Source organism: Pelophylax lessonae, assembly GCF_965119305.1.
Source record: "Pelophylax lessonae genome assembly, chromosome: 11".
Lineage (NCBI taxonomy): Eukaryota > Metazoa > Chordata > Amphibia > Anura > Ranidae > Pelophylax > Pelophylax lessonae.
Genome location: NC_138778.1, coordinates 88,128,233 through 88,144,532, shown reverse-complemented (window position 1 = coordinate 88,144,532; position 16,300 = coordinate 88,128,233). Strand labels below are relative to the sequence as shown.

The 16,300-nt window shown below is 41.8% G+C and overlaps 1 protein-coding gene across 2 annotated transcripts in view; it reads left to right on the top strand.

The window, feature by feature from the left end:
• The window catches only part of STAC2 (SH3 and cysteine rich domain 2), a 301,427-nt gene that overhangs the window by 158,511 nt on the left and 126,616 nt on the right, over positions 1–16,300 (top strand). Inside the window, exons 3-5 of one of the 2 annotated variants that reach the window (XM_082273000.1) lie at positions 8,637–8,734; positions 12,109–12,190; positions 12,630–12,728. In XM_082273000.1, the coding sequence (XP_082129126.1) occupies positions 8,637–8,734; positions 12,109–12,190; positions 12,630–12,728 (279 nt within the window). The remainder of the gene's footprint in view (positions 1–8,636; positions 8,735–12,108; positions 12,191–12,629; positions 12,729–16,300) is intronic. The other variant, XM_082273001.1, reaches the window with a different exon arrangement.

Below are 16,300 nucleotides of genomic sequence, written 5' to 3'. Positions count from 1 at the left end.
GAATAGGTTCTAGGGATCTTGGGCGGCGCAGGAGAAGAGATGGTAGCAACGGAAGAGGAGGAGTCAGCTGAGGAGGAGAGGGAGGATGGAGGAGGTGGAGAAGAAGAAGAGGCAGGCCTGCTTGCAATCCGTGGCGGTACAACTAAATCTACACGGGTGCCACGGGTTGCATGCTTAACGAACGTCAGAAGGTTCACCCAGTAGGCAGTAAAAGTGATATACCTTCCCTGCCCGTGTTTGCTAGACCATGTGTCTGTGTAGATTACACCCCGCTTCAATCTGTGGTATTGGGGGGCCACAGGTTTATCACACCAGTTCTACAAATAATTGGCCAGTATCTGTTGTCAATGTGTGTAGCACAGTTAACACAGCAAAAGAGGCCAAATTTTTGCAAGACTAAAATACAATCTTAGAAAAGTATACTGTTAAATAACACCCCGCTTCAATATGTGCTATTGGGGGGCCACTGGTCTATCACACCAGTTGTTCAAAAAATTGGCCAGTGAGTTTGGCACTGTTCGTATCAGAGTTAACACAGCAAAAGAGGCAATATTGTTGCAGGACACAAATACACTTGTAAAAGTATACTCAGATAACACCCCACTTCAATGTGTGGTATTGGGGGGGGCACTGGTTTATCACACCAGTTGTTCAAAAAATTGGCCAGTAAGTTTGGCACTTTGTGTACCAGACTTAACTCAGCAGAGGAGGCAATATTGTTGCAGGACACAAATACACTTATGAAAGTATACTCAGATTGTTAACACCCCACTTCAATATGTGGTATTGGGGGGCCACTGGTTTATCACACCAGTTGTTCAAAAAATTGGCCAGTGAGTTTGGCACTGTGTGTACCAGACTTAACTCAGCAGAGGAGGCAATATTGTTGCAGGACACAAATACACTTATGAAAGTATATTCAGATAACACCCACTTCAATATGTGGTATTGGGGGGCCACTGGTTTCACAGGCGTTCACTGTATACACAAGTTGGTGGCGGGCTGTTTAGGCCGCAAACATGAGCTCACATGGGTTGAACTGACAGCAAAGAACGTAGTATATGATTGCTAGAGGTACAGTAGGCTTTCACAGTATACACAAGTAGGTGGCTGCCTCTATAGGCCACAAAAATAAACTCACATGGGTTGAACTGACAACAAAGAACTTAGTATATGATGGCTTGAGGTACAGTAGGCGTTCACAGTATACACAAGTTGGTGGCGGACTGTTTAGGCCGTAAACATGAGCTCACATGGGTTGAACTGACAGCAAAGAACGTAGTATATGATTGCTAGAGGTACAGTAGGTGTTCACAGTATACACAAGTTGGTGGCGGGCTGTATAGCCCTCAAAAATGAGCTCACATGGGTTGAACTGACAGCAAAGAACGTAGTATATGATTGCTAGAGGTACAGTAGGCATTCACAGTATACACAAGTTTATGGCGGGCTGTATAGGCCGCAAAAATGAGCTCACATGGGTTGAACTGACAGCAAAGAACGTAGTATATGATTGCTAGAGGTACAGTAGGCGTTCACAGTATACACAAGTTGGTGGCGGGCTGTATAGGCCGCAAAAATGAGCTCACATGGGTTGAACTGACAGCAAAGAACGTAGTATATGATTGCTAGAGGTACAGTAGGTGTTCACAGTATACAAAAGTTGGTGACGGGCTGTTTAGGCCGCAAACATGGGCTCACATGGGTTGAACTGACAGTAAAGAATGTAGTATATGATGGCTAGAGGTACAGTAGTCATTCACAGTATACACAAGTAGGTGGCTGCCTCTATAGGCCACAAAAAGGAGCTCACATGGGTTGAACTGACAGCAAAGAACTTAGTATATGATGGCTAGAGGTACAGTAGGCGTTCACAGTATACACAAGTTGGTGGCGGACTGTTTAGGCCGTAAACATGAGCTCACATGGATTGAACTGACAGCAAAGAACGTAGTATATGATTGCTAGAGGTACAGTAGGTATTCACAGTATACACAAGTAGGTGGCGGCCTCTATAGGCCACAAAAATTATCTCACAAGGGTTGAACTGACAGCAAAGAAACTAGTATATGATGGCTAGAGGTACAGTAGGTGTTCACAGTATACACAAGTTGGTGGCGGTCTTTTAAGGCCACAAACATTAGCTCACATGGGTTGAACTGACAGCAAAGAACGTAGTATATGATTGCTGGAGGTACAGTAGGCGTTCACAGTATACACAAGTTGGTGGCGGGCTGTATAGCCCGCAAAAATGAGCTCACATGGGTTGAACTGACAGCAAAGAATGTAGTATATGATTGCTAGAGGTACAGTAGGCATTCACAGTATACACAAGTTGGTGGCGGGCTGTATAGGCCGCAAAAATGAGCTCACATGGGTTGAACTGACAGCAAAGAACGTAGTATATGATTGCTAGAGGTACAGTAGGCGTTCACAGTATACAAAAGTTGGTGGCGGGCTGTTTAGGCTGCAAACATGGGCTCACATGGGTTGAACTGACAGTAAAGAACGTAGTATATGATGGCTAGAGGTACAGTAGGCGTTCACAGTATACACAAGTTGGTGGCGGGCTGTTTAGGCCGCAAACATGAGTTCAGATGGGTTGAACTGACAGTAAAGAACGTAGTATATGATTGCTAGAGGTACAGTAGGCGTTCACAGCATACACAAGTTGGTGGTGGGCTGTATAGGCCGCAGAATATGAGCTCACATGGGTTAAACTGACAGTAAAGAACGTAGTATATGATTGCTAGAGGTACAGTAGGCGTTCACAGTATACACAAGTTGGTGGCGGGCTGTATAGGCCGCAAAAATGTGCTCACATGGGTTGAACTGACAGCAAAGAACGTAGTATATGATTGCTAGAGGTACAGTAGGCGTTCACAGTATACACAAGTTGGTGGCGGGCTGTTTAGGCCGCAAACATGAGTTCAGATGGGTTGAACTGACAGTAAAGAACGTAGTATATGATTGCTAGAGGTACAGTAGGCGTTCACAGCATACACAAGTTGGTGGTGGGCTGTATAGGCCGCAGAATATGAGCTCACATGGGTTAAACTGACAGTAAAGAACGTAGTATATGATTGCTAGAGGTACAGTAGGCGTTCACAGTATACACAAGTTGGTGGCGGGCTGTATAGGCCGCAAAAATGTGCTCACATGGGTTGAACTGACAGCAAAGAACGTAGTATATGATTGCTAGAGGTACAGTAGGCGTTCACAGTATACACAAGTTGGTGGCAGGCTGTATAGGCCGCAAAAATGAACTCATATGGGTTGAACTGACAGCAAAGAACGTAGTATATGATTGCTAGAGGTACAGTAGGTGTTCTCAGTATACACAAGTTGGTGGCGGGCTGCATAGGCTGCAAAAATGAGCTCACATGGGTTGAACTGACAGCAAAGAACGTAGTATATGATTGCTAGAGGTACAGTAGGCATTCACAGTATACACAAGTTGGTGGCGGGCTGTTTAGGCCGCAAACATGAGCTCACATGGGTTGAACTGACAGTAAAGAACGTAGTATATGATGGCTAGAGTTACAGTAGGTGTTCTCAGTATACACAAGTTGGTGGCGGGCTGTATAGGCCGCAAAAATGAGATCACATGGGTTGAACTGACAGCAAAGAACGTAGTATATGATTGCTAGAGGTACAGTAGGTGTTCTCAGTATACACAAGTTGGTGGCGGGCTGTATAGGCCGCAAAAATGAGCTCACATGGGTTGAACTGACAGCAAAGAACGTAGTATATGATGGCTAGAGGTACAGTAGGCGTTCACAGTATACACAAGTTGGTGGCGGGCTGTTTAGGCCGCAAACATGAGCTCAGATGGGTTGAAATGACAGTAAAGAACATAGTATATGATGGCTAGAGGTACAGTAGGCGTTCACAGTATACACAAGTTGGTGGCGGTCTTTTTAGGCCGCAAACATGAGCTCAGATGGGTTGAACTGACAGTAAAGAACGTAGTATATGATGGCTAGAGGTACAGTAGGCGTTCACAGTATACACAAGTTGGTGGCGGGCTGTTTAGGCCGCAAACATGAGCTCACATGGGTTGAACTGACACCTTTTTTTACGCTCCAACATTTGAGCCACAGAAGCCTGCCTTTTTCCAGAAAAATGTGACAACGGCATCATGGAAGGTGGAGTGTTGGACAACTTTGAGGAGACAGGAGAAGGAGAAGGGGGAGGAGAAGGAGAAGAGGCTGGACGGTGAGAGCATGGAGCGTGGCTTTGTGGGTTCTGACAGTTTTGCTCCCACTGGGCTTGGTGGTGGGATTTCAGGTGCCTTCTTAAGGCGGTTGTCCCTAGGTGAGTGTTGGGCTTACCGCGACTTATGCGTTGACTGCAAAGGCTGCAGATGGCAACACTGGTGTCAGCAAAGGACACATTAAAAAAAAAAGCCCACACTGCGGAGCCATGTGCCGGCGTCCTGGGAGCGCCAGATGTGACTGTACATGGTTGATGGCTCGCTCCTGATACATTTGCAGTCTGCTTTCTACCTCTTCTGCAATGCAAGTTCTGCCTGCCTCTCCTCCCTATCTGCCGGTCCATCAGTCCACCAGTTCTACAAATAATTGGCCAGTAACTGTTGTCACTGTGTGTAGCAATGTTTACACAGCGAGAGGCCAAATTTTTGCAGGACTAAAATACACTCTTAGAAATTTATACTGTTTAATAACACCACACTTCAATATGTGGCATTGGTGTAGCACTAGAGTTAAAAAAAATGGCCAGTGAATTAGGCGCTGTGTGTACCAGACTTCACTCAGCAAACTAAGCAATATTGTTGCATGACACAAATACAATTGAAAAAGCTTACTCAGAGAACACCCCACTTCAATATGTGGCATTGGGGGGGAGCATTGGTGTAGCACACCAGTTCAAAAAATTGGTCAGTGAGTTTGGCACTGTGTGCACCAGACTTCACTCAGTAAACTAGGCAATATTGTTGCATGACACAAATACACTTGAAAAAGTTTACTCAAATAACACCCCACTTTAATATGTGGCATTGGGGGGGGGAGCATTGGTGTCCCAAACCAGTTAAAAAAAATTGGCCAGTGAGTTTGGCGTTGTGTACCAGACTTCAGTGTACCGGAAGGACAGGGTAGGAAAAAGAGGGGGAGGGGTATGTCTCTATATCAAGAACAATGTAAGGGTGATAGAGAGGAGTTATATTACGGAAGGGATGAGCATGGAGTTAGAATCCGTGTGGGTAGAACTCCATAGGGAAGAAGAAAAGGGAAAAGTTATTGTGGGGGTTTGCTATAGGCCACCCAACCAAAGGGAGGAGGTAGAGCTGGAATTTATATCACTGTTGGGTAAAGTGGCAAAACTGGTATCAGTCATCATATTGGGGGACTTCAATGATCCCGACATTGACTGGAAAGAGGGGACTACACACTCACAGAAAGCCCGTCTATTCACGGGGACCTTACAGGACAACTACATGTCACAGTTGGTGGATTCTCCTACTAGAGAAAATGCAGTCCTGGATCTATTGATCACTTATGACCCAGACCTAATCTCAGAGGTAGGAGTCCAGGACAACCTGGGCTCTAGCGATCACAGGATGATCGCATTTAGCGTAAATAACAATATAACAAGGCAAGTGGGGAACATAAGAACCCTAAACTTCAGAAGGGCAAACTTTCCAAAATTGTGCTCATTGATGGAAAGGGTAAACAGGGACCAAACCCTGGGATCACTGATCATGGAGGAAAAATGGGAATGCTATAGGAACATATTAAACAAATGCATCTTGCAGTGCATTCCTATGGGAAATAAATTTAGAAGAGACAAAGCCAAACCTGGCTGGCTAAACCGTAACGTTAAAAAACTTATTAGGGGAAAAAAAATGGCCTTCAAGAAATATAAATCAGAGGGCACAGTATCGGCTTTCGAGCAATACAAGGAGGCAAATAAGAAAAGTAAATACGAAATCAAAATGGCTAAAATGAACTTTGAGAGACAAATAGCGGAGGATAGTAAAAAGAACCCAAAGAAATTCTTTAAATATATCAACAGCAAAAAAGCTAGGGCAGAGCATATTGCACACAAAATTAATGATGATGGGAGGATGGTTACAGAGGACACTGAAAAAGCAACCGTGCTGAATGCTTTTTTCTCGTCAGTCTTTACACAGGAAAAGGAGGGGTACACTGGCCACAACTGTATGGTTAGTAGTAATTCACAGGTCTTGCCGCTATGGCTAACAGAGGGTGAAATCAGGGAAAGGCTGGATAAAATTAACACAAACAAATCACCAGGCCCGGATGGCGTACATCCGAGAGTACTTAAAGAACTCAGTAAGATTATATCTAGAACACTGTTCCTGATCTTTGCTGACAGTATTATGACAGGAAATGTACCAGGGGATTGGAGGAAAGCTAATGTGATACTGATATTCAAAAAGGGGCAGAGGCATATCCCGGGAAATTATAGGCCTGTCAGTCTGACATCGATAGTATGTAAACTTCTGCAGGGGATGATAAGGGACTGTATCGTAGAGTTTGCTAAAGACAACAACATCATCAGCAGTAATCAGCACGGGTTTACAAATGGGCGTTCTTGTCAAACCTATCTCTTAACATTCTACGAGGAGGTGAGCTGTGAGCTAGATAAGGGCAGACCAGTGGATGTGGTGTACCTGGATTTCACTAAGGCGTTTGATACAGTTCCCAACAAGCACTTCATTTATAAAATAAGGTCTGCAGGTATCGACCGCAGGGTTTGCACTTGGATACAGAACTGGCTAAAAGGGCGTGTCCAAAGGGTGGTAATAAACAGCACATACTCAGACTGGTCTGAGGTGGTAAGCGGGGTCCCCCAAGGCTCAGTCCTGAGACCAACCTTGTTCAATTTATTCATAAACAGCATTGAGGACGGGATCAGTAGTTCGATATCAGTTTTTGCAGATGACACAAAATTGGGCAGGGCAATAACTGCACAGCATGAAGCAGATATCCTACAGAATGACCTGGACAAAATAACAGAGTGGGCAACGACATGGCAAATGAGGTTTAATGTGGAGAAGTGTAAGGTTTTGCACTTGGGGACTAAAAACATAAAAGCACAATACACGTTAGGGGGGGATCCCTTGGGGGAATCAAAAATGGAGAAAGATCTGGGAGTCTTGGTAGATGATAGACTAGGCAATAGCATGCAATATCAAGCGGCAGCTGCCAAAGCCAGCAGAATATTAGCATGCATAAAGAAAGGGATGTATTCCAGAGATAAGACTATAATCCTTCCACTTTAAAAAACTCTGGTCCGACCACATCTGGAGTATTCTGTCCAGTTCTGGTCGCCAGTCCTCAGGAGGGATGTGCTGGAGCTGGAGAGAGTCCAGAGAAGGGCAGCTAAACTAATTAGGGGATTGGAGGACCTTAAATATGAAGAGCGTCTGCAATCACTTGATTTATTCTCCCTGGAGAAGAGACGCCTGAGAGGGGACATGATAGCAATTTATAAATATCTCAAAGGTGATCTCGGCATAGAAAAACAGCTATTCAGTCGAAGGGATTGCATGAGGACTCGAGGGCATACAATGCGATTAGAGGAGAAGCGTTTTAACCTCAGGCAAAGTGGGGGGTTCTTTACTGTTAGGGCTACAAGATAGCGGAATTCGCTACCACAAGAGGTGGTTTCTGCGGGAAGTATGGTGGCTTTCAAAAGACTCTTAGACATACATCTCAAAGATCAGAACATTCAGGGGTATGTGAGATGATTACGGCCACATACACCTACACAGGTTAAACTAGATGGAATATTGTCTTTATTCAACCTCCCCTACTATGTACTATGTATGTAACTATGTAACTATGTAACTGTGCAGGCCAGTCAAGTTCCTCCACCCCAAACTCGATCATCCATGTCTTTATGGACCTTGTTGTGTGCATTGGTGCGGAGTCATCTGGGAAAAGGAAAGGTCCGTTCCCACAAAGTTGGAAGCATGAAATTGTCCAAAATGTCTTGGTGTGCTGACGCCTTGAAAGTTCCCTTCCACTGGAACTGAGGGGCCAAGCCCAACCTCTGAAAAACAACCCCACACTATAATCACCCCTCTACCAAATTACTTGGACCAGTGCACAAAGCAAGGTCCATAAAGACATGGATGAGCAAGTATGGGGTGTTGGGGTGGAGGAACTTGACTGGCATGCACATAGTTTTGACCTCAACCCGATAGAACACCTTCTTGTCCATTATCAGTGCCTGACCTCAGAAATGCGTTTTTGGAAGAATGGTCAAACATTCCCATATACACACTCCTAAACCTTTTGGACAGTCTTCTCAGAAGAGTTGAAGCTGTTATAGCTGCAAAAGGTTGGCCCTCTCAATATTGAACGCTAAGGACTAAGACTGGGATGCCATTAAAGTTCATGTGTATGTAAAGGCAGACGCCCCAATAGTTTTTTTACAATATAGTTTATCTATCAGTCTGTCTGTCTGTCTGTCTGTCTTTCTATCTGTCTATCAAATATTAAATCCTCTTATCTAAATATTATTCCTCTTTTGGTACTAGGACTTCCCTTATAACTGGTAAAAGAGTCCTTTTTGTGTCATTTTATCAATATCTGTTAGTGGGTTAGTTACATACATTTAACAGCAATCTCTCCAATATTCAGGTAACTCCAAGCAGGGCCTGCGCTGTAAAATGTGTAAGATTGGGGTTCATCTATGGTGCTCAGAGGAAGTGTCACACCAGCAATGTCTGGGAAAGACGGTAAGATACTATATTATTTACATTTATTTTTTAATTTAAAGTATTACTTAAGTCTTTTTTATGCCTTAAATTAAAAAAAAGTTGCACAGAGCAGCAGTCCCTTACCTCCTCTTCTGAAGTCCCCTGGTGGCACTGACTGTTCCTTCTCTCCCCGGACGCCACACATAAGCGCATTGCTGAGGGGGCACCCATGAGAGTGTCCTTCTAAGCCAGGCTGTGTGTATTTATAAATACACACAGCACGAGTAAGCAGAGAATGTATTAAGATAAAAAACACTTTAGACTTTAGAACCACTTTAAGTTCCTGTTGTCTGCACTTTTTTCATCTAATGTAAAAAAACCTCTTCTATTTCTATAATTCTGTCCAGACTTTACTTTTCAATAATGATCATATAGGAGAACATCTGGGTAGTAGTGCCCATAACATGATTTAATTTAATGGAAGCTCTAAACAACATGCACATGCATGAAAGATGCAAACACTACATTTTAACCACTTAAGCCCCGGAAGATTTTACCCCCTTCCTGACCAGGGCCTATTTTGCGATTCGGCACTGCGTGAATTTAACGGACAATTGCGCGGTCGTGCGACGCTGTACCTAAACAAATTTGACGTCCTTTTTTTCCCACAAACAGAGCTTTGTTTTGATGGTATTTGATTACCTGTGCGATTTTTTGATCATGCGCTATAAACAAAAAAAGAGCGTCAATTTTGAAAAAATAACATTTTTTTTATATAAAATTCCCCCAAAAAAATTTAAAAAATCAAAATTTTTTAACATTTTAGACCAATTAGCTTTATGCTACATATTTTTGGTAAAAAAAAAAAAAAAATCGCAAAAAGCGTATTTTGATTGGTTTGCGCAAAAGTTATTGCTTTTACTAAGGGAAAGATTTTTGTCATTTTTGTTGTTTTTTTTTTAACGCGTAATGGCGGCGATCTGCGATTTTTTTTGTGGGACTGCGACATTGCGGCGGACAGATCGGACCCTTAACTGACATTTTTGACACTTTTGGGGTTACCAGTGACATTACTACAGTAATCAGTGCTATACATATGCACTGTTACTGTAAAAATGACACTGGCAGTGAAGGAGTTAACTTTTTTTGAGAGGGAGGGGTTAAGTGTGTCCCTAGGGGCGTGATTCTTACTGTGATTGGCTGTGGCTAGTTGTGTAAGAACAGTGATCAACGGTCCTACATAGTAGAACTTTATGATCACCATTTTTACACAGGGGAGAATGACAGGCGGCTTTACATTAGCCGCCTGCCTTTCTCCCGGTGTCACGAACGATCGCGAGTGCCCACCGGGCACACGCGCGGGGGGTCCGTGACTGAGCGGGAGCGCGCATTCGGCGGCACGCGCTCACTCCCCAGAGCCTCACAGGCTAGCGACATAGACCTACGTCGTTTTGTCTGTGAGGGGCTGACTGCCACAGTAAATCTACTGACGGCAGTCGGCAAGTGGTTAAAAAGGCACATCTTCCAAGGCTGAGGGCTGCTCTTCAAGATCTAGCCTGAGAGAGAATATTGTCAATAAAGAACACAGAACAGAAATAGGAATGCTTCAAATCGATGCAAAAACACTGCAAAATACAGTATATTCCCATAGGCAATACGTTTAAAAAGCTAAAAAAAAGTCTGTGTGGCCCGTGGCCAAAGGTAAAAAACGATAAATAATAAGTAAAGAGCATTTAAAAATATAAAAATAAGGAATAGTATCATCATCTAAAAGTTAGATAGAATAGAACAGAATATGTCAAAAGAAATCAAAAATTCAACGTGAACAATAGGTTTACAAAAGAGAGTAGAACAAACCCCCCAACATTTTCAAATAGATTAATAGTAAAGAGGTCAGACATAAGCATGTAGGCCCTTTACAAGATAATTTTGAGTTGGTGACTGGGGACAAAGGGAAGGCAAATGTATTAAATACCATCTTCTGCTCTGTGTATACAATGGAAAATGTGGGAGCTCAAGTCCATAATGGGAATAGAATTGACCCAAAATGGATCAAAATTGATATGGTCCAGACATTTAGACAAAATAAAAGTGAGTAGGGCCTTGGACCAGATGGCTTATACCTCTAAGAGTTGAGCTTTGTTATTTCAAAGCCATTGTTTCTAATTTTTAGAGACTCTTTAAAAACTTGTGTGGTTCCACTGGAATGATGCAAGGCCAATGTGGTGGCTAAATGGAACAAGGTATCAAAGTCTTTACCAAGTAACTACAGACCAGTTAGTTTAACTTCTACAGTAGGAAAGATACTGGAGAATTGAATAAAAGACCACATAGAAGTTTTGCTAGAAAACAATATTTTAAGCAATAGACAGCAATAGACAAACAAGTCTGATTTCTTTATATGAGGAGATAAGCAAAAACTTAGACAAAGGAATGGCTATGGATATAGTATACAGGGAATTTGCAAAAGCATTTGACAAGGTTCCCCACACATTGCTAATGTGTAAGTAAAGTTTGGCCCATAGATGGATCAAAATGTATCCTCGTTCAGAAGAATTTCAATCCATGTGTGGCCATGCCTGTTCAACAGAAATCAATCATTAGATCGACTTATATCGAACAAGCTTGTTGGAAAATTTTTCTTGATCGGCCAGCTGCAGTCAATTGGCTGCTGTCACTAATCAGTGCATTCTGACAGTGCAGACAACTCCCTGTCAGAGTACAATGTCCCAGCGGGGAGGATTCCTCTTTCCACCTTGATTGTGTAGATGCAGGACGAAAAGTACCATTTCAGTGTTTGCAGCTGACACTAGTTATGTCGTGGAATAATGTCCTTAGAGGATATCTCCAGTTTGCAAGCCAAAGCACATCGAATTGGGCAACTGTCATTATTAAAGACCTGATCTGGAATATGCAGTTCAGTTATAGGCACCTGATCACAAAAATCACATCGGAGAACTAACGAAGGTGCAGAAAAGAGCATCCAAACTAGAAACTAGTTGTTTTGAAAAAAAAAAAAGAGAGCCGGATGCATTCCTAAATGAAAAAAACTATAACTGGATACTAACATTTACAGCTAATAACATCAGGAACAGTTGATCCAGGGAATATCCAATTGCTTCTTGGGGGTTTTGGCCTTCCCCTGAATCCGCAGTGGGTATAGGATTAGGTATTTGGAGGATTTATATTTGTTTTTTATTTTTTTATCTATTTTGTTTTTTTATTTTATTATTTGAACTGGATGGACTTGTGTGTTTATTTATTTATGTATTTATTTTACAACCTGGCTACCTAGGTTTTGTAATTATCAGTTGCACTGATTCTTATACTGCATACTGACTTGACTGATAAGGCAACTTCATCATGTTAACCAACTCTTTCTTTATTATTTTCTTAAATTTCTCTCTTTTTAGTCCACATCCTTTCGGCGTAATTTCAGCTCTCCTATCCTTATCCATGAGCCTCTTTCCAGCCCCAAGGAGTCTCCTGCAATTGGTAAATGATAAAACATTATATTAAAAATGCGCTGCTTTAGCCTTTGCTGTCTGTCTTGGGACCTAAAGTTTAAGATGTTTATATTTTGCTTTTATTTCCCTCCTCGTCAATATGCTAACAAGATTTTTAAATAAAACCTTTCCATTTTCTTTCTATACCTTATTTTAGACCCAATGATATCATCACTTAGAGCTCTTTGCTTTTTTTGCAATGCAGACAGTTCATGGCTGGTGGGAGGGGTAAATAAGTTGCTGAACATAGCTTCCTGATAACATCACATCCCCATGCCTCATTTATGCAAAATATCAATGTGCCTTAATGGGTGGTTGTCAGTTTGGAGGGTGGACCTTCGGACAATAAAGCTGGGAAGTAAAATGTAAGATGATGATGGACATCCTCCAGCCAGGAATTGAGACGGGCTCTGTCTGATTTGCTGCAGGTTCTAATGCACATGGTAAGAAGCTCACGGTGTGCAGTGAAATCAAAGTAACCAATTTCGGTACAGAAGAGGAGCCTGTACAATTGTGCAAGACTGAAGGTAAGACTGGATTCAGCTGTCACTGAAGGAAGCTTCCCTGACAAGCGTATATGATACTTTAAAAAGACCACCGTAATTTTCTCATAAACCTCGTTATATTGTTACTTGATGTTTTGATTGAATGAGTCTAGTGAATTTATCTTGGTTCATGCAAAAAGTTGTGGCTATGATGTAAATACCAAAAAGTGCTGAAAGCTTTTTCTCAAAGTGTGATGACGTGCTCTTAAATTATACAGGCCGCAGAACATTTGTTTTCTGCCCTTTTGCGTTTGCCACATATTTCCCACTTCCAGAAGCAAAGTTGTCGTTTTTTTTTTTTCCAGGCTAAGAACATTTTCAGCAAGTATGGAAAATAGCTGTTGATCCTAGCAGAAATATAATGTCTTGGTTACATCCTGAGAGCGGAAAATTAAATGTGCTCAACACCGGTGCTTAGTGCGCCTATGTCCAATTGAGACACTTACACTGATATTCCACCTCGTGCTCATGTGACACACACACCGCACTCTCCGGACTCCAATGGCCCTCTTATTGTACAGTAAAGAGGAGTCACAAATGCTTTGCTGGTCACCTCAGGACCTATCCTGGCCTTCTAACCGGCTCCAGGCTTTAAGCGATCCCCAGTTCTTCTCTACTTAGTTCATTGGATGATACATGGAAAAAAGTAGAGAGGAAGCCTCTTGTAGTGTAAAAACTTAGATTTTTTATTTTTTTTTATTTTATTATTAAAAATGGTTTTAAATGATTAAAAATGCCACTAGGTACAAGTCCATTAGTGCTCTGTGTATCTGTTACTGACTTCATTAACTATCATGTATTTGAGATAAACAAAGGCAGACATGTTTGATGTCTAGCGTGTGTGACAACCACTGCTCTCTCAATAGATACACTAGAAATATAAGTGTATCCAAGGAAGGACAGAAAGTGTGTTACTTGCAGAATAAAAATATAAATAAAGAGAAAAAGCCTTTAGGCTCCGTTCACATCTAGGCGTTTTGGGGCGTTTTTGGGGAGTTTTTCTGCTCTAGGATCAGCTCTAAAAACGCCCAACAAGATAAATCCTATTCATTTCAATGGCCCCTGTTCACATCTGAGCATTTTGACGCTGTAAGCAAAACGCCCAACGCTCAAAAAAGTTCATGAGCTTCTTTTTGGGCAGATTACAGGCGTTTTCCATTGGTTTCTATTCAATCTAAAAACGCCTGCACAAAAAACGCCTGTAAATCGCGGTAAAAATCGCGGTAAAATCGTGGTAAAAATCGCTGTAAAATCACGGTAAAAAACGCGCGAAAACGCTACGCTCAGGTGTGAATGTAGCTTTACAATCAAAATACTTGCAGCAACCAGATCTAAGCACAGGTAAGCTGCAATCTAATAATAGTTTTTTGTTTAGATACACTTTAAGATTAGGGAGCAAAATTAATGTCAAGGAATGAAAAAGCAATATGAAGAAGGCAGAATTCAGAACTGAAGGGACCTCCCTGAAGTCAAGATAAAGGGTAGCCTTTCCTAGAGCCCCTGCTCTAGGCCTCTGTATTAAACTAAAATACACAGAGGTCTGGTCGGTAAAATTTTGTTCAAGCAGCGGTCTGATTCTCATGTTTCCTCCAAGGCTCAAATCCTTCACATCACAACGCCTCCCTTACATTATAGCCCACTTCCCACTTTACACCAGTGTCCTTAGTCCCTATTTTACATTACACGCCACTCCTTTATATCAGTCTGCGTCACAGAAGAGCCTCCCTTTTGCACCACAGTTCCCCTTCACATTACAGCCTTCCCTTTACATCAGTGTCCTCATTCTCCCATTCATAATACAGCTTCCCCTATACATCACTGTCCCCCCTTTGTGTCACAGCTTCCCCCTCAACATCCATGTCCTCAGTCCCCTGTTCACATCACAGCCCTCCTTAACAGCAGTGTCCTCAGTCCCCCTTTCACATCACAGAGCCCCTTCACATGATATTTCCTCCTCTACTTTTACAACAAACCCCCCACCTTTACAGCAGTGTCCTCAGTCCCCCTTTCAAATCACAGAGCCCCTTCACATCATATTTCCTCCTCTCCTTTTACAACAAACCCCCCACCTTTACAGCAGTGCCCTCAGCCCCCCCTCACATCATCGCCTCCCCATACAACACAGTCTTCCCTTCACATCACAGTTCCCCCATTACATCCCAGTCTCCTTCACATGTAAGCCCTACAGCATAGCATCCCCCTTACATCACATACTTCCCCCTGCCCCCCCCCCCAAAGCTTAACTCTAGGCTTTAGTAAACCTTAAACTTAAAATAAGCTAGTCCAAACAAACTCTTTCTTTCACTAACATGTAGTGGCTAGAAGGAGGATTTGAAGTGACTTATGCTGGCCATACACGCACAGAATTTCGGCCGAAAATGGTCGTTTTAGGAAAGATTGTTCGAAAATCGGGCCGTTAGTGAAGACAAGTTTACCGACAATTTCAATCCTGTGCCTGGCTAATGTCGATGGATCCATAGCGAAAACTTTTATAGTTTCTACAAAAGTTGTTACGTGTATGGTAAAATTGAAAGGAAAATAATATTCTGACTCGTATTATGCATGTTATGGAACGATCATTATGATCATGAAAACGATTATGTGAAAGAGTTTATTCTGTAAGTTAGTGGCCAATTAGCTTTCGACTGACGAATAATCGTTCAGTCTGCAAACGGCTGGAATTCTGTGCGTGTATGGCCAGGATTAGTCTTGGGGCAAGAATAAAGCCTGCTATTGTTGGTCTCCTTCTAAAAATGATGGTTGCCTGCTGTGTCTAAATACTTTTGAATCACAGGCCAAAAATAAATAAGCTTTAAATAAATGTCAGAAAAGTGTCAGACCTCCTTATTTCTTTACTAGTTGCAGGTCAGCAATATTAAATGTGTATTAACAGGTTTGAAAATATAAAGTGGTTTTGTATTTTAGGACCAAACAAATAAATAAAAAAAATAAAAATGTGCAGCCTTGTTATTTGTTAGACACCCTCTCCCCTCCAAATTATATATTTTACGAAAGTGCAGGATGTGTAGAATTAAAAGATGGAGCTGTTTATATTTTAGACCCTATGGTGGTTGCCTACATTTTTATCAAAACAATGTTGTATGTAAAATATATATACTGAAATCTTTAAAAGCTAATGCTGCTAATTTTTGCTTTCCATGGTAGTTGCGCAAATGTTAAAACTATATATATATATATATATATATATATATATATATAATAAAAAATACATTAAAATCAATATTCGTGTACATAAACAAAGCAAACTCTCCTAAAATGGAACTATACTCAACTCCAAACCAGCAATGCAGTGTTCAGAAACTCCCTCACCAGCCACTGACATCTTCTCCCCAGGCTCCTCTACATGGGATTGCAGGATGCAATTTTTCGAATAAAGACAAATGCATAAAACTTAAATGGAATAAATACTTTATTGGTAAAATAAAATGATTAAAAATGTAAGTTTTATTGAAATATCAAATTATATAAGCAAAGCCCTTATGACGCGAGCATAAATAATTCAATTAAATTATTAAACAACAGTCCCTCTTTCA